Raw genomic sequence first — 25941 nt, forward strand, 5'->3', positions numbered from 1 at the left:
AAGGAACATTGTAGATGGAAGGTTGGTAATGGGAAGAATATTAATTTATAGACTAATAATTGGTTGCAATACAAAATTAAAGATTTTCACCTATCATTTCTAGTGGATGTTCAATGTAAGCAAACTGCTAAGTTCAATTTAATCATCCAAGGCATCAATTGGAATATTTATTATGGCTCATCCATTTCTGCTCTTGAAATTGTCAAAGACATTTTGAAGATTAACTTTTCATTTGATAATACTAATACAGATAAACACATTTGGACATGATCAACAAATAGTGATCTATCTTTTAAATATTCCTAGGAATATATCAAGAGGGATCACATATAGTCTTCTTTGACAAAATTCATTTGGCATCCCTACATTTCCACCTACTAATTCATTAGTGATTTGGAAGTTAATTCATAATGTTATTGCAACAGAAGACAACCCGATTCAAATGGGAATACATATAGTTTTTGAGGTGCCTTCTTTGAAATCATGGCATGGAAACTGCAAACCACTTATTTCTTATATGCATGTACACCTTACATTTCTGAAATTGGATGGAGCAATTGTTTTGCATAAAATTTGACAACTTGGTACGAAAGCTTATTCATACTTGTTGGTAGAAGTTGGAGCTCTAAAATTTAGAATTTAATCATGACTCTCATTTTAATAATTCTTTAGAGGGTTAAATAGAATTTTGGTTCCTATAAATTACCAAATTTTGCTTTTGATCCCTATAAAACAAAATGGCGTGTTTTGGTATTTACAAAATTTTAGCACGTAATTTTAATCCCTACTGTTAAACTAATTTGTATTTTTGAATAATTTTTTTGCAGACATGTTTAGAACGTTATAAAAAGCTTCTTGAAAAAAAATCAAAATTTGATTTCTAAGTCAAGATTTTCATTACTTTTATCATAATCTTTTGAAACTTAAAAAATTCATATTTAATTCTTGTCATTTTAAAAAATTCTAAAATTTGATAAATAAATATTTTACAGTGTTCAAAACATGTATGAAAAAGTTATTCAAAAATTTAAAAGTTAAAGGATAATATAACAATTTTCAAAATTATAGAAAATAGCAGGGACTAAAATTACATGAATAAAAAATTTGAAGGGATCAAACTGTCATTTTTCTAATAGGGACTAAAAATAAAATTTGAGATTTTTTAAGGACCAAAAATATATTTGACTCTTCTTTAGAAAACTTGAAACACAACAACTGATATCAGATTTCAAAATGGTAAAATAGACTTTGATAGACATCCTTAATGTTAATCACTTGGTCTACATCATTTGCTTTCTATATCATTTTATATGGCGTCACGCAAAAGGGGACGACCGAAAAAGGTCTCTCTGTCACCGGCGACGGTAAGTCCTGTGGAGGTAGCAACGGCAGCGGTTGAAGATGTGATGGTTCTGAAAGAAGTGCTGAGGATGGTAACAGAGGTCAACGTGGGTGAAGAGAGTATCACCCTGAATCGGGGGGATACCTCAAAACCTAGCGACGCGAACACGAAGGAGAATCAGGCGAATTCTGGTGATACGAAGCTCTGGGTTGATGTCATTCGAGGAAATAGGGTAACGATGAATGGGAAAGCTCTATCATTTGTGGCTCCTACCATTGTTAATGGTAATCCAGTGGTGGAGATTGTTGAGGATGATGTTGCGGGTGAAATTAGGTTTTGGGAGACGTCGTTAATCATGTATGCAATTGGGGGAAATCTAAGCATGAACGCAGTCAAGAACTACATGATTAAGGAATGGTGTTTTGTGCAGCTAACTGAGATGTTTTATAATGATGAAGGGTACTTCATCCTGAAATTCAAGAATGATGAAGAACGTGAAGCAGTAATGTTGAAAGGTCCATACACCATTCGTAACATGCCCATGGTGATTATGGAATGGAGGCCGGATTTCTCGATGGAGAGAGATATGCTACGCACAATCCCAATCTGGGTAAAGTTTCCGCAGCTGCCGATTCAGATGTGGGGGGAACGAAGCCTTGGGAAGATTGGTAGTGTCATAGGTAATCCTCTTTTCACAGACGAGTGCACCGCTAGAAAACTAAGAGTTACGTATGCTCGTATCTTGGTTGAAGTCGACATTACGCAGAAGATGCAAGAGGAAATTGTGATTAGCTATGAGGGCAAGGCACGCAAGCAAAAGGTTGAGTACGAGTGGAAACCAAAGTATTGCGAAAAATGTCAGCGAGCAGAACATATTTGTCAGGTGGAAAGGAAAAACACAATCAAGGTTTGGCAGAAAACAAAGTAGAAGGAACAAGAGGAGGCTAGTCTGCATAGTGATACTACTCCTTTGGTGGAGGCATCTGAAACACAGATGGAAAAGGGCATTAATGACCAGGAGAAGCAAGCGAGTCAAAAGGAAGATGAGGGTAGCTGGACAGAAGTCTTGAATGGCATCAGAGACAAAGGTAAAAAGAGTTATGAGATTGATAAGACTATCTTTAGCAGAAATGGATTTAACTCACTAAGGGATTGGAATGACCCGATGGTGCAACCCCCTGGGGGTCCATGATCATATCTTGGAATGTAAGGGGGCTGAACAAAGTAGCTAAGCAGAAAGAGATTCGCTCCCGTCTCTTAAAGCTACAACCTATGATTACTGTTTTGATTGAAACTAGGGTGAAAGTGGATAAGGCTGCAAGCTGCAGGAGAAATATTGGTGATACTTGGAGTGTGTTTGATAATTACAGTGAACATACGAATGGCCGGATCTGGTTCATGTGGCAAGATAGTAGAGTTAAAATGCAGGAGGTTTACAAGACTGACCAACTGATACATTGTGGGATGTATAATACTGATGGTGTGTTTGTTCAATGGGTCACTGCAGTTTATGCTGCAAACCAGCTTGAGAGGAGGAAGGAATTATGGAACGATATAGATAATATTGGCAAAAATCAACAGGGGCCTTGGATTGTACTTGGGGATTTCAACAATGTATTGGGTTTCCAAGACAGAATTGGTGGTACTGTGGTCAAAGAAGGTAAATTTATAGACCTTAGGAAAATGATGGACTCAACTGGACTCTTTGAGTTGGATAGCAAAGGGGATAGATTCACCTGGTTCAATAAGCATTCTGAAGGAGCTATATACTCTTGCATAGACAGGGTACTTGGTAACTTGGAATGGATCCAGAAGAATAGTGATAAAACAGTGTATATCATGGAGCCAGGGGTGTCAGATCATGCCTTAATCTGTATAAAAGGAGAGGATAAGATAGAGAGAAAACCTGGGAACTTCAAATTCATCAATGTTGTGACTGAGGTTGAGGGGTACAATGATGAGGTTAAACTGAACTGGCAAAGACATGTTCAGGGCCAGCCAAGTACCTTGATGTGGAACAAACTTATGAGGCTGAGGCATACTATCAAAAAGCTTCATAAACCCTTGCTGAGCATCAAGAGTCAGATTGAACAGAGAAGGGCTGATCTTAATACTGTGCAGAATCAGCTAAGCATGGATAAAATGAACATTGAGCTCATTAAGAAGGAGAAGGCGATATTAGGAGAATTGTTGAACCTTAATGATGTGGAGGAGCATATGTTAAGACAAAGAGCAAAGATTGAGTGGATTCGAAAGGGGGATGGTAATACTAATTACTTCCATGCTACTCTGAAGGAAAAGAATAGTCAGAAAGAGATTAAGTGTCTGTACAAAGAGAATGGTGATATATGTGATACTCATGAAGCTATTGAAAAAGAGATCCTGGATTTTTATAAAGATCTTATGGGCACTGCTAGCAATAATTCGACAGGGGTGGATGTTGGGGCAATTAGAAAAGGCAAGCAGCTTGATGTGGATCAAAGGGTCATGTTGGTTAGCCCTGTGTCTGAAAAGGAAGTGTGGGATGCTGTTAGAAGTGTTGGGGATCTTACTGCGCCAAGGCTGGATGGATTCGGTGCAAATCTTTTCAAAAAGTCTTGGCATGTGATAAAAGAGGATATGTTGCGAACTGTGCAAGCTTTCTTTGAAGATGGCAAGTTGGATACCCGGCTCAACAAAACTCTGGTAACTCTTATCCCTAAACATGATAATGCTACTAAGATCAAGGACTTTCGTCCTATATCGTGTTATACGACTGTTTACAAAGTTTTGTCAAAGATTATGGCTAGCAGAATAAACAAGGTTCTAGGCAGCGTCATTAGCAAGAACCAAGCTGCTTTTGGTCCCGGGCAGAAGATCCACGATCACATCCTTATGGCGTATGAACTAGTAAGGGGGTATAACAGGAAAGGTGGACTACCTAGATGCATGGTTCAGATGGACATCAAAAAAGCGTACGATTCTGTTGATTGGGTGGCTATGAAGTGCATACTGGCTGAAGTTGGCTTCCCGAGAAAATTTATCAAATGGATTATGCTGGCAGTGTCTACTGTATCCTATCAGTTTAACATAAAAGGTAAAAGGTCTAAGGTAATGAAAGCGGCAAGAGGATTACGGCAGGGCGACCCTATTTCCCCTTTACTGTTTGTGATCATTATGGAGTACCTTCATAGAAAGTTGGACTGTCTGAAAGATACTCGTGGTTTTCAGCACCATAGCAAATGCAGGAAGATTAACTTGGTGGAATTTAGCTTTGCGGACAATCTTCTGGTGTTCTCCAGGGGTGATTGCAGATCTGTTCAGCTCATGATGGGCAAGTTTAACGAGTTTTCTCGGTCTACTGGCTTGCAGGTGAATCCAAGCAAGTGTCAGCTTTTTTGTGGAGGTATGGAGGATCGGGACATATGTAGTCTTGAAAGAATCATCGGTTTTTCCAGGGGCCAGCTACCGTTTAAGTACCTAGGCATTCCTCTGGCGAGCAGAAAGCTGAACAACAATCAGTGCATGGCCCTGGAAGAGAAAATTGGTGTCAAAATGAACCACTGGAGCTCACACATGCTGAGCTATGCAGGCAGGGTGCAGCTGGTAAAGAGTGTGGTATTTGGTTGTGCCAATTACTGGATGAGTTGCCTTCCGCTGCCAAAAGGGGTAATACGACACTTGGAAGCAAAATGTCAGTCATTTGTTTGGTCGGGGACGGATAGCATTACGAAAAGATCTCCCGTGTCATGGGAAAAGGTTTATACGCCGGTTAAGCATGGGGGCCTGGGAATTATTAATTTTCAAATCTGGAATAAAATCTGCTTGAGTAGGCTTTTATGGAACCTATGCCGTAAAGTTGACACACTTTGGGTTCGCTGGATTCACATGTATTACATAAAGAATGCCAATGTTTTGCAGATGGGAGTTAAAGGAAGTAGTTCTTGGATTACCAAATAGGTGCTGAATATTAGAAATGACCACAGGCTTGTGTACATAGGTAATGGCTTCCGAACCGGTGCTTTGTATAAAAAGCAAATGATGCATTTACCTAAAGTGGATTGGAGGGTGCTGGTGTGCAGGAATCGAGCCAGACCCCGCGCGGTGATTATCCTCTGGCTGGCATGCCAAAACAGGCTAGCGACAAAGGACCGTATGGGCAAGTTTGGTGTTGTTACTGACCTGAAGTGCTTGTTCTGCAGGTGTAATGAAGATGTGCAACATCTTTTATTTGAGTGCTGCTACACTAAGAAGATATGGGAAACAGTTTTGGGATGGCTGAATGTTAATCATAGTGTCCAAGGGTGGAGCGAAGAAAGAAAATGGCTAGAAAGAATCTGCAGGAGCAAGAATTGGAGGAGCAAGTTTGTACAGGTTGCGATAGCGGAAATGATCTACGCCGTGTGGATAGAAAGAAATAAAAAGGTGTTTAATAGAGATTATAGGGAAGGTCTTGTAGTGGATAGCATTATAGATAATACTGTAAATAGAATTTGGGAGTGTCCAAAATATAGAGATAGAATTGCAAAGTTGTTGGTGATTTAGGAGGTCCCCTGCGTGGTGAGCCATTTGTTTGTAGTTGGTCTGTTTTTGTCTTGCTTAGGTAGGCACTTGTTGGGCCCTATGGGCCACTTTGTACTTAATTGTTGTGGAAATTAATACAATTTCATTTCTTCAAAAAAAAATCAATTGGTCTATATTGCATCTACTTCTTAGAAAGGGCACATGTACTCTTCAATTCACGAGATTATAATTATTAAATGTTTTGACATCAATTTTCAACCCCCTCATGCAAGTTAATTGGTGGTTTCCAAGTCATAATTGGATTAAGTGCAACACATATAAAACTTTTGATGGTATATTTAAGGATAATATAGAAACATTCTTTGGAACTCTGTCAGCTAAGATTAGAGTTTGTACCTGTTACACGACAACAACTTATCTAAAAAGGATGAATAGATCCCCAAGTCAAAAATGACCTTTTAAAAACAATTTTTGAAAATCGCAAAAACAATTGGGTTTTGTTGATCCCATTTTTCTTCTCACGTTGCCATATATAGTTAGTGAAATAGGGCTTCAAATAGTGCAAATTAACACAAAAGTCCCTTATGACTAATTATCAAATGAAAATAGATTTAAAAAAGAAAACTAAAATCGATGAAAGCTTTTTTTTTAAAATTTAATAAAAAAAGAGACCGAAAATGAATAAAATTAGACACATGCTAAATCGGAAAAAAATGAACACATTAAAATAATCCACACGCTACAAAGTTCAGTAAACCAGACAAGAAATGATCAAAATCATAAATAAAAATATCTGATTAAACAGATTCTGATTGATCAAAATGTGACTTCATAATAGTCGAAAAAAGTAAAATGAGCCCACCAGCACGACCTACTTGTGTCGTAGATTCATATAAGAGTCTGGTATAGGTCAAAACTCGAAATATTTCGCCCATTAATTTTACGCACAGTGTTGAATCGTTTTTACTGGTCTGTAGAACCAAAACTTTATTCTGATTGAACTTTGATCAACTTCGCACAATGCATGAGGCGATGTAAGTAAATAAAAATGTATAAAATAAGATTACAGGTATTTTTACTTTTAGATGATGCAAATGTTAACCTAAGTTGACTTTTGGTCACCCTAATGACCGACTAATGATGCAAATGCGATGAATGAATGACCCTGGAAAAAAATTAGGATAGGACAATTAGATGTGGTCGGATGACTCTTGCATCGCACGCCGAATCACTCAAAGGAAGTTGCTACCAAAGGACGCATATAAACATTTTCGCACGTTGGATACATGTATTGTCTCATTCTTATGTAAAACCACATTTCTAAAACATCACCAATTTAGTGTTGAAGTGTTTGCTTTGTATTTTTTCTATTCCGCTATACCGAAAACTCTCGCCACCGCATCGGAAGAGTTGGTTTCTGCATCAGTCACATTTCTTATTCTACCTTAAGATATATATTGTATCAAATATGGTGTAATATTCCATTAATTCCAATTCCAAATTAATTGTTAATGTTTCTTCTTTCACATGCAATGTTCTATACCTTCACGGTGGTGTTTTATTATAAAGTCTGTAATTGATCTTCTTCACAGGCAAAACTCTATACCTTCACGGACAATGTTCTATTAACAACCAAAAATGAAATATACTTTAATTGAATTGAAAGCAATTTACAAACAAGTTGAAGTAAAAGATAAAAAGCCTCGTCCTAAGAGGTAATATAGGAAGTGAAGAAAAAGTAAAAGCTAGTACTTTATCATCAAATAAATTACACATATTTTTTTTATTAATAATCATGTGAAGTTGTGAACCATGCAACTGTCGGGAATTATGTGGCTGAGCCGTCGTTTCTGCTACGAGTTCAACATTTATGTGGGTCCCACTAGAAAAATCTACTGCCACGACCACAGAATACAAGTGTCGCCGATGAAGACAAGGTCAATGTTGTTTTTTGTTTCGAGCAATTATTTCATTTTATTTGATGAATTATAAGTCTTTTCTTGATGAAGATAGATTTGTTAAAGTATAAGCTTAGTTAAAAAGTCTAATCACGTAAAGCTAAGAGCATCTTTAATGGTAGTATTTTTCAATGAGTTCTCCAACTAGACATCAATATAATAATTAATTATTCAATCAATTTGTCATGTCATAGTAGAGTTGCATTGCAATGCAACTAGTAAAAAATTGTGGTACCCAATCAAATTAGTTTATGAAGTAAAGTTGTGGGACCCATTGAATTAATGTTGATAATACGGTGTGGAATGTAAAGTTGCTCGCTTGGAAGTGGTCCTTTTTGGGAGAAAATTCTAATTCCAATTATAGTTTTTACGAATTTGTAAAGGATCCTCTTTTGTTCCTATCGTAGCTAGAATTGGTTGGTATTTTCTCTTTGTTTTAGAGGACTTGTCCGCTTTTGTGTAAACAGGATTGGAGAACCCTTTGTTCTTCCTTTTATTGATTCTTGATTACTCAAAAAAAAACAAAAAAAAAATTACACTAATAAAATAAATATTAAATAAATTATTTTGAGATGATATGACTGGTGGGACCCATAAAAAACTCAAAAAAGAGTTGCACCATTGGAGATGATCTAAGTGGCACGTTTCTTTCCTACATTTGTCTTCGTAAATTATTATATATTTATACAGGGTGTACATAAAATTGCAAACCATACAATCAGAATAATCTAAAAAAATATTAAATGAATTTTGTATGAATATAATGGAGTTTTTTTTTGAACAAATGAATATAATGGAGTTGAATCTTCTCTTTCACTCTTAATTTTACTTTCACTCGTCATTAACAAATAAAAATATAATCAAAAAGAGAATAAAATTAAAAGAAAGATAAAAAGAATAAATAAGGAAGGAGAGAAAAACAAAGAGAAAATCTAAAGTAGAATCCTTTTTTATTTAAATTTTATTTTTCACTTTTTTACTGACTTAAATGTTGTAGTGTTAACCTTGCAAATTATTCTTCTCTCCACTGTATCAAATGTTTCACACAACCGCTACAAACTATGAATTCCTCCTCTCTGAACATCTAGTTCTAAAAAAGAACATTGACGTTGTTTGTGGGAATCGACTCTAATTCTTGCGATCCCTACTATCTAATGTTTCTTGATTCAACTGAATCGCATCCAATAGAAATATAGACCTCTTTCAATAGAAGCGCGTATCTCCATTTCGGGATCGATTCCATCAAATTCTAAGTCAATCTCTATTCAATCAGATATGTCAAACGATGGCAGCTTCCAAAGCCACTCACTCTGTCTTTCAACATCAAGTCATTATAGTTGTTGAAGCGTCTAGGAATCCTTTTCCTCCTCCTAAAAGGAATGGAGATCAAATATTAACTGCCACTCCTCTTGTTCTTCCACCACAAAACTTTGTCAAACCTAGAGCGAGTCAAGGAATGCCTCAACCTTCTCCATCTTTGATTTACATCATTATTCCACCTATGCAAACCTTTATTTAAACCTCTGCTACTTCTTGTAATATTCGAACAAGATGCACTCCTCGAATTTCAACTCTTGTAGGCTACTCTTGGTCTGTAAGGAGCAAATGACTCGTTGAACAACATATACAAGATGGTTCACCAACAGAAATTCTAGGCCTTGGCGGACATGCTAACTTATATCGAAGAAAGTGTGCATAATGTCAATCCAAAGAACAACATTGTGCAAGAGGTGGATTCAACAAAAATAGTTGCTCATGAGACAAGAAGAAATCCAGAATATGTCAAAAAATCTCTAACCGTCGATGACACATGTTCCATACTCCTTCCCCTAATACGAGAGGAGGAAGAGGTAGTCATGCTCCTTCCAAAGTTCGTCATCCTAGAATGAGAGAAAGGTATTGAGAAAATATTCTCGCCCATCCGTAGAAGAAGAAGAACCCTATGTCCACTTCTATCCTAGAAAGCATGATCCCAAAGTCAATGGAGAAACCTCTAATGTTCCAGAGTTATAACGGGACTAGAGATCAAGACGAGCACATCGAGCATATGGATGAGCGACTCGACTACTACCATGTCGACGAAAATGTAAAGTGCAAACTCTTTGCGCTGACCTTAACTGAGTCGATCCTAGCCTGGTAGAAGTCCCTTTTGAAAGAGGGCATAAATTCTTGGTCTGACTTGTCTGAGGCTTTCACCACCCATTTCTCTGTTAGGAAGAGAAAAATAACCTCCATGGTCGTACTAAGTAGAGTCACGCAGGGAAATAAGGAGACCATGTGCAACTATATTAATCGTTTAACCAAAGTAGCAATAACTGTTGGAGGCTCGGATGAGAGCTTAAAGGGTTGGATTTTTTAGAAAGGCCGCAGATTGGATTGTGCATTCTGGAAGAAGTTAGGGCGAAAGTAGGCACATAGCCTGAAGGAATTGCTGACTGTCTCGCTTAGCCATGACAGAGCAAGTTCAAAGCGAGGTCTTGCTAGGCGAGCATACCCGTCGCTAAGCGAGGAAACCCAGAATCCAGCTCTTCCCACTCATGAAGGCTTGCTTAGAGAATCCTTTGGTCACTTAGCGAGAAAGCCCATAAATCCAGTCTTCTCCTTCATGAAGGCTCACTTAGCCAACCTTTATGTTGCTAAGCGAGCTTAGCAGAACAAGACTCGTTTTAAAGTCTAGAATTCCAAAATTTTCCATTCAAACACATTCTAATAATCATGCCAACATGCAGAAGAACACATTAGCATACATATGTTACAAGAAATTCACAAACAACATGTTCACATAGCATGCAATCAAGAATTCACACAAAACCCCATTTTCCCTTCATAAAATTCCCTTTTCTAACTCGTTCTAACCAACTAAACAAAAGAACCCCACCTCTTGTGGTTTAGAACCTGAATCCTTGAGCTAAAAAGGTGATGAGGATGGTGAGAAGGTGATGATCAATCCCATAGTTGGTGCAAGCAAGAAATTTTCAATTTCTCCTTCTTTCCTCTCTTCACATTTTCTTCCTTCTCTTCCTTCTTCTTCATCTTCTTCAAATTTTGTATTGTGAGGGAGGTAATATTGATAAAAAGTGAGGGTATGATGATGAGAAGAGGTTAGATAGTTGGTGAAAAAAATATTGTTCTGACCTCCCTCTTACTAACTTTTCCCAAAAAATTCTTAAACTTTAATTTAAGTTCCAATCCCATGTGCTTGCATGTTTATTAATAAGAATTTGAATCTTTAAACATATTAAATGAAATTGGGGTATTACAAACTATTTCTTTTTATTTAAAGATAAAAATGTTCTACACAAGTATTCAAATTTGTTTCCATTTAAACTTTATTTCTCACTTTGTTATTGACTTAAGCGTTGGAGTGCTAACCTTGCAGGTCACTCATCTCTCCACTACATCGGAAGCTTCAAGCCACCGCTACATACTGTGAATTCATCTTCCCAGATCTTCATCAAGTGCCAGAGCAGAATATTTTGTATTATTCATCAAAACTATTATAGTGTGTTTGGATGAGACTTTTTAATGAGGGAATATAATGTTTTAAGAAAATTTAAAATGATTTGAATAAAATTCATTGTTGAGATAAAAAAAAATATGAAAGATTGTTAAAATGATGGAAATCTATAAAATATTGTCGTATTTTGTTCAAGTTAAATTTAATAATTTTGAAATGACACCTAAAATCAAAGAAGTTGAAATTTATCGCTTATTATCTAAAACATGAATGTCAAATTAAATATTATTATTTCAAATTTTGCAACTTAGTCTCTATATTTTTAAAAACTTACAAATCGACCCATAATTTTTTTTTTTCAGAATTTTTAAATTTTATAAATTGGTTTTTTAAAATTTTTTAGTTTGCAACTTAGTCCCTATTTTTCAAATTTTAAATCAGGTCTAAAAATTAAAAAATTTATAAAATGACTCTAAAAATCTTACAATTAAAATTGTAATACTCTATCCAAACAAAAGAATTTAAAAATAAATATATTTCAATTAAATTATTTAAATTTTTTGAATTTTAAAAATTTGAAAAAAAAATTATGACCTCATTCAGACACACTTGCTAGTGTATTTGGATGAGACTTTTTAATGAAAAAATATAATATTTTGAGAGAATTTAAAAAATTTTGGACAAAATTTATTGTTTGGATAAAATATAAGAAGAATTGTTGAGTTGATACAAATTTATAAAGTATTTTATTCAAGTTAAGTTTAATAATTATAAAATCATAAAATTTAAAAATTTAAAATTCTTCTCATACAACATAGATTGTGAATGTAAAAATATTAATATTACTATTTTAAATTTTGTAAATTGGTATTCATATTTTTCAAAACTTTAAAATTGACCGTCAAGCTTTATACAAATTTGTCCTTAATAATTTTTTTATATTTTAAATTGATCCTTTTAAATTTTTAAAATAAAATTCGATTTGGTTTCTATATTTCAAATTTTAAATTTGATCAATTTTCTTTCTAAATAATGGTATAAATTTAACAAATGATTAATTTTAATATTTTATCCAAATAAAAAAGTTCAATGAAATTATTGAAATTGTTTACAATTTTAAAATATTAAAGAAAATTTGATTATCTTATTCACATATATTTTTATTCTATATTTTAACCTATTTAAAAATAACTTTTATGCAATTCTATATACTAATTAATTCAAAAATCTAAGATATATTTAATACAACTAATGATAAATTTTAAATAGAACTAAGGGTTGGTTTTTCAAATGATAAATTTTCATTCGAATAGGTTAGAAATTAAATTCATTATTAGATGCTTAAGAAACTGAAATTCCTTATCATGTGAAGTATTTTAATAGAACTAATGTGAACTCATATTTAAAGAATGAAATTCTCTTACATTTATTTATAAATAAATAATTGTAGCAGAGAGTATACTTTTTTTCTAACTTGCTAAAATAAAATAAAATAATTATGGTTTATTTAAAAAAAAAATTTGGAAGAACTAGGGTCACCCCACCCTACCTTTGTTCCAAATATTTTCATTTTAAGGACAGAACCTTTAGATATTGGAAACTTTATTGTTCTCTAGGAATATGCTTAATCCTGAAAATGACATCTTATCCACGTTTTTGTGGACACCTGCCTAACTCCTACAATCCTATTGTGGATTGCGATGAAACCTCTCAATAGTATTCAACTCAATCATTTTCTTTTTTTTTTTAATTATGCTATCTAGTGTTCTCAATGGTTAAAACTTTAATAAATTTATTTTGATAATTTACGTATTTAATGTCTTGAAAATTAAAATATCTCAACAATATGCATATTTAATGTCTTTTTTAGAATGTTTGATCATTGTCTAAAGATACTGATTAACAAGACCTTTTATTTTTCTATAGTACTCCCTCTGTCCCAAAATAAGTGTCGCATTTGATAAAATTATTTGTCCCAAAATAAGTGTCGCTTTAAGTTTCCAATGCAATTTTAATTTTTATCTTTCAATTATACCCTCTAATTAATACTCTTAATTTATTATTCTCTCACTTTACATTTATGATCATTCAAATACACCAATAATAAACAGGGATAGTTTTGTAAAAACATTATTCTCTCTCTTTCATTTATTACATTTTCTTAATCTGTGTGAAATGACCAACTATGACATATATTATGGGACGGAGGGAGTAATTCTATTTGTACACTAAAACATGTTAGATTTATTTAATATTTTATAGACTATAATTAATTATTATTTAATATGTAAAAAATAAGTCAATTGTAATTTTGATGGGTGCATAAATAAGTTTTTTTTGGTTAAGTAATTTTTTTTAATTAGAATCTGAATATCTGAAATTTGATTGGCGTGAAAAAAAATGTGAGCTTTTAACCTTTGACTAATAATAGGTAGGAATTAGGGTTGTATATATTATTTAGCTAGGTCTTCTCTATATTTACAAAATTATAAACATAATTGATGGCTCTACAATTAATTCTACTTACAGTTGTGAACGGGAGTGTGAAATACAGAAGAAAAAAAACTAACCATTAATCTTTTCAAGGATTTCGAGTGAAATGACACTAATTTTATTTTCAAATCATGTACATGATAAATAAGTATCGATTTCTAATTTTATTATATAATTGATCAATAAATTTTTCTTCTAATATTATTTTTAATTTGAAAGAAAAAAATTAAAAGTAATAGGTAAATTATATAAAAATATGGTGTTGAATACTTCAAAAAACCTTCACGGGCAATACTGTATTAGCAAAAAAGAAATATACTTTAATTGAAGTCAAAGTAAATTACAAACAAGTTAAAGAAAAAGTAAAAGCAAGTTTATCGTAAAACAAATGACACGTGTTTTTTGTCAGTACTTATGTGAACAATACCATTGTCGGGAATTTTGTGGAACTAATCCATTCTTCTATTGCTGAGCCGTCGTTACTGCTATCCACACGAGTTCAACATTGTGTGGACCCCACTAGAAAAATCTACTGCCACGACCACAAAATACAATTGCCGCCGATGCTGACAACGTTAATGTCGTTGTCTGATTTGAGCAATTATTTCTTTTATTTAATGAATTAATTTTATGTCTTTTCGTGGCGATGGGTTTGTTATTAAGGCTAAGCTTAGTTAGAAAGTCTAATCATTTGAAGTTAAGTGGCATGTTTTAATTAGAATTGAGTCTTATACAATCATGGAGCATATACTTCAACTTCAACACTACTAATACTCTAATTTAAGTCGGTAACTGTTTTGATTAAGATACTTGTGTTGACGAATATCCAAGTTGGATGTAGAGTGCTTCTTTCACTAATAATTAGTTCTGACAACTTAAGCTAAAGTTATGTAATTGTCGTGTATATTGAATTTATGAACTTCATCATTTTCGTGGGCCAATTGATCTTAAACCTAATAGAATTATTTTGAAAATAACACAATTTCCTCGTTGATATTTCTTTAATCAATAGTATAAATAAATCTTACTTTTATAATTCAATAGTACAACAGTCAAAATGACTATGACTAGTACATATAGACCATTGCATCAAAGCCAAAAAAAATTAGAATTTTGGGAACTTTGAATTAGAGTTTAAATTTCGTAAGAATTTTTTGAGTTTGGTCCATATAATTTTAAATATTATTTGTTTTATACATATATATATATATATATATATATATATATATATATATATATATATATATATATATATATATATATATATATATATATATATATATATATATATATATATATATATATATATATATATATATATATATATATATATATATAAAGTTGTCTTAGTTGATAAATTTTATCTTTTTTATTATATTTAATATTTCTATATTAAATATTATGTAAGAGTAAGTTACATTCTCGTTTTTTTAAAATATAATTCTATTGCACTATCCTCTTCTCTTGTGTTAAAATCTCCATTCCACTCTTTCTTATGAAAAATATATTATGTTCTCCTTTTCTATTTATATTACATTATCACCCTCTTCTGTATTAAAATATACACTCTTCTTTCTTGTATATAAAATATATCACACTCCTCTCCCTCGAGAGATACTCATATTACATTACTCTTTTCTTAGAGATACTCATATACTACACTCCTCATCTACAACTATTTTTCCGCGCACTTCACAACGCCAGAAGGCAACACAAGTTAGTGGAAAGCATGAGATTCATCATATAAGGGAAATACGAGCAGTTGCATCCTACATCAAGGGATTCGACAAAAAAGTGATATTAGTCATTGGTGCCAACGATGAGATGAAGAAGTATATGATAAGTCTAGGACTTCAACTAGGGTTTAAATTCGTCGAATTATTAGAATCAGGACCCTTAAAACATTCAAAAGCCTAATGGCAAGAGATGAAAATTACATATATTACGAGGAAAAGTTGATCGCCAGTAAGGCAATTTTGATAGAGGATTTGAGAAGGAAGAAGCATACCGAATGGGAAACAAAGAAATAAAACAAGAAAATAAAAAGGGGGCGAATCCAAGAAATATTTACGGACCAACCGAGAGGTCAACGGAGCACTGCCTCATGATATTGAGATTACACACCACAGAAAGCATCAAGAAAGTCTATCTTGCAAGAATGCATTAACACAAAGTTTAGAAAAGAACAAGTTGAAACACCAAAACCATTATGAGAACGTCAAAAAGTGAAAAAAAATATTATTGTCAGTTCCACCACTGTATCATCCATAGCACAGAAGAATGTGCCCAAATGGAGGATGTTATCGAACATTTAATCATGAAGAGAAAGTTGTCCATATTTGTACACTAAGACAAATTTATATCCAAGATAAAGAGTTCAAAAGAAAAAAACACTTAAAGGGTGATGAGTGAAATATAGCTCAAGTGGCTAAAAAAGAGAAACATTCTAACAATAAAGAAGAAAAGAAACTACAAGTAGATAACTGTCGCAAGAAGGACGTCTAGCAAATGGGAAAGACTATACATCTAATAAACATTGAGTAAGAGCCACAATAGTTGTGGGCAAACTCCCTAACACCTTCAAGACAGACCTAGTGAACACATAGGAAACAAATATTATAAGTGAACATTTGAATTATATCTCGAAGAAACAAACCACGTTGGCCACAATTATGGTCGTTTCAGATGGGTGTTGAAAGTTATAATGAAGTACTTTTTAGTTTATCGTTTCCACAGGGATTGGTGCGATATCACCACCGTTCTATAGCTTATTTTGTCGTGAGTTAAAGTAAACATAGGGTTTGGTTTTGATTTTGGTAACGTAGCTCTTCGATCTCATGCAAAAAGTGTTAAACTTGGTATGTGGTTTTAAAAGATGGTAAAAGAATGTCAAGATTAGATTTTTGATAATTTACTTCTAATGTATTTTCTTGATCAAATATGTGAACTCATGAATGATACATATAATCACATATCCTCTCAATATGTTTCATGTCTAAACCATATTGTGAGATTTTCCATTTTGATCCTTAAATGATCTCTCAACCTAACTATCAAAATGACAACATTCTAAGCTTAATATAGGTGAATATCAACTCACAAAGCTATTTCTAAACTTTACTTGTTGATAGATGAAAAACCTAGGTCAAGACTTGAAAACATTTTCTCAAATAGAATACAAATCTCATAAATATATAAACACAAGGTTTTTCACCATATATAGATCATCACTTGTTCACATACAAAAGATCAAAAGATATACATACTAAAAGCAATTCATCTACCTCTAATCTTGACACCAAGAAGGTTTAGCCACCCATTTTCATGGTGACTTGAGCAACAAGCAAACAATCAAGCTTTATGAACATCAACTTGAAGTCTCAAAGATTGATGGATAAAAACTTGAATTTAGTTAACAATGGAAGTTTTAGGGTTTTCTCACTCAAAATGATTGATTTTGGTTCAAGAGAGAGAAATAAAAGATGGAATTGGTCTCAAAATATCTAACAAGCACCTAAATAGCATGGCACATCTGCACAAATTCGCCCGGCGGAAGAACAGCTTCGCCGGGCGGAACCCTTTAAAACAGGCCACGTGACATTAAAAGTACAAAAGAAGACCCAAAATAATATCTTCTTCCGCCCGGCGAGCCAGATGCTCCGCCCGGCGCTCCAGAGCAGAAAGATGGCCAAAAATTGAGCAGCTTCGCCCCTGGATCGCCTACAACTCGCCGGGCGGAGCTTCGCCTCCAAGCCATGCGCCGGGCGAATATAAGCAAACACTGACACCTTCAGAGTTGTCAAAATCCTCGATTCTTCGACTTTTTTCCCGACTTTTCTGAACTTTTGCTATCACCAATAACTGAAACACTAGAAAATAGATCAAAATACCAAATATTTACATATAACAAAAATCACTTATTTACATAAGCTATTCTACTAAAAAAACATAGAAAAAGGGTTAAAAAGTGTCTTAAAAACATATGAATAAAAACAACAAAAGACACTCAACAATGGATTCTCTCATAAAAGGCTGAATATTTTAAAATACACTAAAATACTTAAAAAAGATATTGAAAACTAGTTTATAAAAGAAGGATGAAAATATAAATTTTAGGGTTATTACCATTTTACCCCCCTGCCATATTGGTCATTTCTGGTTTACCCCCCTGTAAATTTTTTTTTTTGAAAAACAACCTTGCCATTTCAAAAATACTAACTTTTTAGCCCCTAAAGTCAAAATCCGCAGGAAAATCTGCAGGTTTCCTGCGGATTTTCTTTCGGAATTTCCTGCGGATTTTGACTTTAGGGACTAAAATGTTAGTATTTTGAAATGGCAAGGTTGTTTTTCAAAAAAAAAAATTTACAGGGGGCAAAATCAGAAATGACCTATATGGCAGGGGGTAAAATGGTATTAACCCTAAATTTTAATATAATAGGGAGGGTGAATGCAATTTATTCAACTTCTAGGAGAAGAGAATGCAATTTCTTATTATAAGTTTTGTTGAAGAAGGGATGTGAGTGTGTAATTTATTCACTTTTAAGGGGCATTTGATTGTATTGTCGCGGATTAATCCGAATCCACATCCTACTTATCACCTTTAAGGGATGAAATTCTGACCACTAGACTACTAGACTAAAAAAACATAAGTGACACTACAACAAATAACACTTTTTATGGCAAAGCTTTCACCACGAACAATAAAAATCGAGGGTATATGTAATGGGAGTGACTTGTTTTATTTTTAAAAAAAAATCAATCTATTACCTCGATTTTAACAAACATCGACATAAATATATGCTCAGGGTTTAAGAATCGATTCTCAGCTCCTGCAATTTTATGTTTTGTTTAGAAACAAAAAGACACCTTTATTTTTTTATAGATTTTACGTCGGATATGTTACCTCGATTTTTTTTAAAACTGGGATAAAAACTCTCTAATTTTTTATACTTTTTGGAACCAAAAACACATCTTTATTTTTTTTTTATAGGTTTTACGTTAGATATGTTACCTCGTTTTTCAATAAAACCTCAATAAATACTCTTTATAATTTTTATTCCATCAGTATCTACCTCATTCACTTTTTAAGCCCTAGCGAATGGGCACTTCTTCTCCAGCCAAAGAAAGAACACCATTATTCTCCAAAGAGGACAAGCCCTGCCGAACGAAAAAAACACTCTCACCATTATTCTCCGGTATGTTATTCTTATTGTTCTCCATTATTGTTGTTCTTGTTGTTGTTTTTGTCCATTACTGTTGTTACTTATTTTTGTTGGTTGTGTACTATTTTTGTTTTATTTTCAAAAACTTTATGTGATTATGGATCGTAGTTGGATGAAAGCCAATAGATTAAGTAAAGAGTATGAAAATGGAGTGATACAGTTTCTTGATTTTGCAGGAAAAAACTTCCTGACAATAATGATATTTTTTGGTGTCCTTGTAAAAAAAATGCTATAATATAAAAAAATCCAAGGGATGTTACATTCAATCATTGTGGTTGTGATGGAATTATTCAAAACTAGTTTGTTTACCCGTGCGAGACACGGGACAAAATTTCTTAAATTAAATAATATTTTATAATTGTTAATACTTTACAAATAAAGTTATAGTAACATTAAAATTAGTTGAACAATATAATATTTTTGTTAATTGAAAATAATACTAAAAAAGTTGTGCATTAACTTTTAATAACAAAATTAAATAACAAAGGATCGTTAAGATACTAATAAAGTTTTATGTAATTTAAAATACTCCATAAATAAAATGCATATAAAAAATGAGTCCTGAACAAATTAAATAAAATTTAAATATTAAATACAAAATATTTCAGAAAAAAAGTGATCAATAAGTAAATATATATTAATAGTTGTTTTACTATAAAAAAAAGCACAATTTTTATTTTTACATGAAATAAAAGCGAAAAGGGAATATCAATGTCAACAAAAAATATGAAAATTTAAAGCTATAACTTTAGCAAATCAAAAGTTCAAGATTATCAAGATTCTCTTGATAATGACACTTAATTCTACTTTATTAGTTTTTATTTTTCTTTTATTCTACTTCTATCTCAGAGAAACACAAATGTATTTTTCTGTAATATTTTACTTTTCAGAAGAAAAATCCTTAAAAAAAAAATCTAAAAAATTGATTATTGTTTTGTTATTATTCTTTTAAGAGAAATAAAAAAGACCAAATCCTAAAGTACTATCATTTATTAATTAATTAAAAACTAAAACTTACTACCAAAATAAATTAAATGAATAGAAAATAAATAAAACAATATTAACAACAAATAATTTTCAATGTTAACAAAAACCGTTACAACATTCATACCTTAAAAAAATATTTGTAAAAATATTTTATAAAATTTATTTTAGAAAATTATCATCAACTATAATGAATCAATACTTTCAGTTTTAAATTCTCTTATTTTTCTTTTATTTTATTATTTTAATTTCTAACCATTTCCTTATTTTTATTTCAGCTTTTATTTTTATTTTTTTGTCTAAGTATTATATGATTAAGTAGTAGGATTATTATTAGTATTATTGACTTTTATTATTTACAATTAGAAAAATACACCAAAAACATTTCCAAATGCACCCTTAAACATCTAATCTTTCTTTATGAATAAACTTTAGCATCTAATCTTTTTATATGTATAAACTTTGCACACAAAACAACAATCTCATTTAAAACAAACTTCAGTCATATTCAATTATGTGACATAATTCATTACCCTATGAAAATAGATTGAAAACCATAACCGAGGGAAAACAACAGTTATTATGAATATCTATTATTATGACGCAGTCGGAAGCCGCCCAAAGGAATAGCAAGCGCTAAACCTTGAATGAAAACAGGGTTGCAAGCGCAAACCCTATAGATAAGCTCTGGAGTCCACCAGAAATAAAGAAAACTTTGGATTCTATATAATAAAAGAGATAATCCTTATGGCTATGCCAAAGGTCTTTAAATACATAAAACAAATAAACCCTATTGGGCCTTATGGGCTTTTAATCCAAAACAAAATTAAATAAAACAAATAAAATAGAAATTGCTTAAATATTAAAACTAAAATTGCTTAATTATTAAAATGCTTTCCGACGTTCGATTTCTTCTTTGATACGCACAATCCTCCTACATCAGTCTCCTTCACTTCTGAAGAACTCGACCCCGAGTTCTCTTCTTGATAAAGAACTTCATCTGGCAGCTTGCTATAATTGTAAGTACCGACTGAAAACCTCTCCTTACGCCGAAACGCCATCACATCTTCTCCCACATTGAAAACTTTGATTTCCATGTGTTTATCTCGCATAGGAGGCAAATCGTTTGTCGGGTCATCTGCGGTCAACTCCGTGAAATCCTTTAGGATCCCTAGCAGTTCTTCTGGAATTGTTGTTTCCTCCTTTGCAACATTCATCAACCCTTTGATCATCACTGGACAGAAACATTCAGTTTCTTTTACAGCCTCATCAAGCTCCTTTTCACTCTGCATCATCATCAAGAATCTAGACTTCTTTCCTTCTGGATTCTTATCAAAGTGTAAAACAGGAGCCATAGCAATTTTATGTGTGCCCCATGTAAACATCATCACGTTATCCCGTCCTCGATAAGTGATATCATTATCAAACTGCCAAGGCCTACCAAGTAAAATATGACAAACATTCATATCAAGAACATCACAAAGTACCTCTTCTCTATAATATTTTCCGATGGAGATAGGAACTCTGCAGGTTAGTGTTACTCGAACTTGGGAGCCCTTACTTACCCAACCGAGGTTGTATGGCTTCTCATGTGGTTTTGTGGACAACTTCAAATAATCTACCAATTTTTTTGACACCAGATTCTCCATGCTGCCACTATCCACAATTAGATTACACACTTTGTTCTTGATAGAACAATGTGTCTTGAACAAATTCTTGCGCTGCCCTTCGTTTTTGGATGCTAGTAACATTCGCTGCAACACAAAATTTACCCTCTCATCAGATTCTTCCACCGCAAACTCAACATCGGCATACTCATCGTTCTTAACTGTAGAATCTTCTCTTTCCCCATCTTCCTCCCTTTCTTCCACAACAGCAGCGACTCTTCTTGTTGGACAAACATTTGATTTGTGGCCTTTTCCGTTACAACGATAACATTTGTCTATAGCGGGTCTAGCATATGGATTATTTGGCCTCTGAATTGGTGCTTTACCATGCTGCACACTGCTAGAGCTGCTAGCCCCCTTATTCTCAAGATTGGAATCCCGAAGTGTTGCATTCTTTTCCTTGTCACCTGCTGATTCACAGTTACTTTGGGGTGAGTACCTTTCAATATACGAGAAATTTCGAGGGGATTTCTCCATCAATTCTGCCTTCAAAGCCAAACTAGATGCTTCAGCTACGGTCCATACAGTCTGTAAACCCATCTTCTCCTGCAAGGATCCCTTTAGGCCACTGATGTATCGAGCCACTTTCTGGCTTTCTGATTCTCCCAATTCATTGCGCTCAGAAAACCGCAGGAACTCAGCTGTGTATTCAGTCACGGTTCTCTTGCCCTGAACACACTCGATGTACATCTTATAAAGAATCTGCTCATAATCCTCCGGTAAAAAGCGCTCTAGCATCAATTGTTTCATTCTTCTCCAAGTTCTGACTGGCCCCTTTCTTTGTCTCTGCCTTTGAACAACAAGTTTATCCCACCAGACAGCTGCAGTACTTTTAAGCCTGATCGCAACCATCTTGACTTGCTTGTTCTCAGGGACACCCATAACGTCGAAGAACCTGTCGATGTCGATCTGCCAATCAAGAAACTCCTCCACTCCCATGGTTCCGTAGAACAATGGAATATCAGCCTTCACTCGATAGTCATGGTTGTTCGGTAGATTCCCACGATTATCTTCTTCATTGTAAGGTTCTTCATCAGAACTCGAATCTTCGACACAGTTTCCACCCCGTAGAACCCTAATCGGCTCCCCTCTCCTGTCTCTTCGCCGATTCCCATTGTTGGCGTTGTTCGCCTGATTTGCTAAATTCGCCATCTGTTCAGTCAAAGCAGTTAGAGCCGCGGTAAAAGCCGTGGTAATTCCCTCAAGATCTGCTTTGGTCACCGGTTGGTTCGCCATAATTGTCAAGCTATGAAAAGAACAGGAGAAAACCTGCTCTGATGCCAACTGACGCAGTCGGAAGCCGCCCAAAGGAATAGCAAGCGCTAAACCTTGAATGAAAACAGGGTTGCAAGCGCAAACCCTATAGATAAGCTCTGGAGTCCACCAGAAATAAAGAAAACTTTGGATTCTATATAATAAAAGAGATAATCCTTATGGCTATGCCAAAGGTCTTTAAATACATAAAACAAATAAACCCTATTGGGCCTTATGGGCTTTTAATCCAAAACAAAATTAAATAAAACAAATAAAATAGAAATTGCTTAAATATTAAAACTAAAATTGCTTAATTATTAAAATGCTTTCCGACGTTCGATTTCTTCTTTGATACGCACAATCCTCCTACATCATATTATTATTTAATTATTATATATAATTATCATTTAAATACGTATAATCCTGTGTACAATTATATAAAAAATGAAGAAAAAAATTATGAATCATACTAATCATATAGTTTTTATTAAAAGAAACATTTTTTTTGTTAATGTATATGTTTTTCAATTAAACTATTTAACAATTATTATATTTTTAAAAAAATTGAGAAACTGATATATATTTTATGATAGACACTAATTTTAAAATTGCATTTTTAGGCACCACCATTTTTGTGAAATATATTTCTTATTAATGGATTTAATTTGTTTTCAAATTAAAAAACAACATTATTAAATATATTAATATTATAATAATAATAATAATATCATACAATCACACATTAATTACACCTTAAATATTCTTTAATATAGATTAAAAAGTGTGAATATTTTATAACTAACTGTATTATAAACAAACAAAAAAACCTGTATCTGACATCATAACAATATTAAATTTAGGCCAAACAATATGATTATTCAATTATAGTCCACAAATACCTAAATCAAGAACAGTCTGAAACTTTCACACCCTTCAATTTATACCTTTTGTTATATATCCATGCTTGTCCACATCCTGCAACTAATTATCAAGCTACTAATTACAGTACTTCCAATAAAAAGCCATATATATAAAGAAACAAAGCACACAGTGCTATCAAAGAGACAAATTTATGTTACTAAGGGCGGATATAACATCACAACTTATGCTAAATGAACCACCTAAAACAGCATTTAAGCCTGAGAAAAGATAACAGGCAAATACTGGAACAATATCATGACATAACCAATAAATTTTTGGCAAACACTGTAACAATATCGTGCCAGAACCAACACCAGTGTGTTTATTATCATTACATGTTCAGTAGCCAAAAAAATTCTCAGAGCGGAAGACTTGTTGGAGTATTTCTATCTAATCCAATGTTATCACTGACATGCAAAAAACAAAAGTAAGCATAACTAACGAATGAGAAAAAACAATACAAATGGATTGAAATAATATTTGTTAACTAATTACCTGGATTTTGAAGTATTTGCCTCAGGGATTTCTGGGTTGACATTAGATTCGTACAGTTCATTGCATTCTGCAATTGGACTATCCCATTATACATCTTGATCTTTAGATATTCAGGTAGCACAACAACTTTTCTAGTGTATCCAGTTTGGAGGAACGCATCAAGGCTATCAACAAAAGTTCCAAAAAGCGTGCATTCAAGTTTCATTCTGCATAAAAATTAAAGAACGAAGTCACCCATAATCACCTTAAACCTAGTAGCAACACGGTTCCTTTCATAAACACTCTCACGTCCAACAACAGATACAGTTTCCACAACATCTATTTCAATTTATTAAGAAGGAAAATATCAAAAAAATAATATCAAATATTCTTATCATAGAATTAAGAACAGAACATAAACAAAATCAAGTAAAAAAATTGATTTTACTGATCAAATAGTCACGGACAATTTTCCCAACAATTTCTAGAAAAGAATCCAATCTATAAGGAGAGGTCGTTATCATATCAGTATAAAGAATAAGGAATAGCAGTATAAAGAATCACGATTAATAAAACCAAACAAAAAAAACAACCTGTTCATCCATCAAAACCATTTCTATTGCATAGAAATTTTGTTTGGAATTCATATCTGGTACAAATCATAAACGAACAACTCGAACAACAATGTCCTAGGATTCCTTGGCAGGAGTGATGTCGTTAACATAGTCGTATTTTCCGATAGCCATGAAAAACTCCTGGCACAGAATCGACAAACGTTAAGTGTAGAAGAATAGAAAAGGAACTGAAAGAAGGCGTGTTTTGGAAAAAATGAAACTGGCCTATTTATACACCATAAATCATATGAATTGAAGAGATGTTATTAAATGCACTCACATGGTTATCTGGATGGAAGTACCGATATTGATGATCAAAGTCATTGGAATTGGAAGGCTGCTTCGAGAAGAACAATTTACAATGATGCTTGAAGGTAGCCGCTCTAAGCATAAAAGCGTGGAATTAGGTCGATTGGAATCCTCAACAAAGGAAATGTTCCAATTTTTTGTATTCTGCAAAGCCCAAAAAACGCATGGCATGATGTTATAATTAGGCTAAAGCATATCTATTTCCGAGGCCCAAAAATAGGTATCTCAATCGGTGTAAAATAAATTGAAAAACTAAAATTTAAATTAACATTATTTAAAATAAATTGGAAAATGTAAGATAATTATATTAGTTGATAATTATATTAATCAATTAATATTATTAATAATATTCATAAAGAATATCTATTTTCAAGGCCCAAAAATAGGCATCTCAATCGGTGTAAAATAGATTGAAAAACTAAAATTTAAATTAACAGTATTTAAAATAAATTGAAAAATGTAAGATAATTATATTAGTTGATAATTATATTAGTCAATTAATATTATTAATAATATTCATTAAGCATATCTATTTCTAAGACCCAAAAATAGGTATCTCAATCGGTGTAAAATAAATTGAAAAATTAAAATTAAAATTAATAGTATTTAAAATAAATTGGAAAATGTAAAATAATTATATTAGTTGATAATTATATTAGTCAATTAATATTATTAATAATATTCATTATTGATAAATTAAATTTATAAATAATTTAAAATAAATAGGAAGTATTTTTCCTGAT

At 32.8% G+C, this 25941-nt stretch overlaps 1 protein-coding gene and 1 long non-coding RNA gene across 2 annotated transcripts; one reads left to right on the plus strand and one right to left on the minus strand.

The window, feature by feature from the left end:
* The first annotated feature begins 5362 nt into the window (after positions 1–5362).
* On the plus strand, positions 5363–5866 carry LOC131640401 (uncharacterized). Its single transcript, XM_058910800.1, has one exon. The coding sequence runs from the start codon at positions 5363–5365 to the stop codon at positions 5864–5866; it is 504 nt and encodes a 167-aa protein (XP_058766783.1).
* A 17846-nt stretch (positions 5867–23712) lies between these two features.
* LOC131640405 (uncharacterized) lies at positions 23713–25338 on the minus strand. The gene is made up of 4 exons (XR_009295247.1): positions 25170–25338; positions 24869–25030; positions 24297–24502; positions 23713–24208 (listed from the first exon to the last, which is right to left on the minus strand). It is a non-coding gene; the product is annotated as an uncharacterized LOC131640405 (long non-coding RNA).
* Between the last annotated feature and the right edge of the window lie 603 nt (positions 25339–25941).

This window comes from Vicia villosa, unplaced genomic scaffold (assembly GCF_029867415.1).
Source record: "Vicia villosa cultivar HV-30 ecotype Madison, WI unplaced genomic scaffold, Vvil1.0 ctg.003093F_1_1, whole genome shotgun sequence".
NCBI classification, from domain to species: domain Eukaryota; kingdom Viridiplantae; phylum Streptophyta; class Magnoliopsida; order Fabales; family Fabaceae; genus Vicia; species Vicia villosa.

Excerpts from the sequence above, each read along its gene's own strand:
- LOC131640401 (XM_058910800.1), top strand. The coding sequence starts at position 5,363 with ATGCATTTACCTAAAGTGGATTGGAGGGTGCTGGTGTGCAGGAATCGA.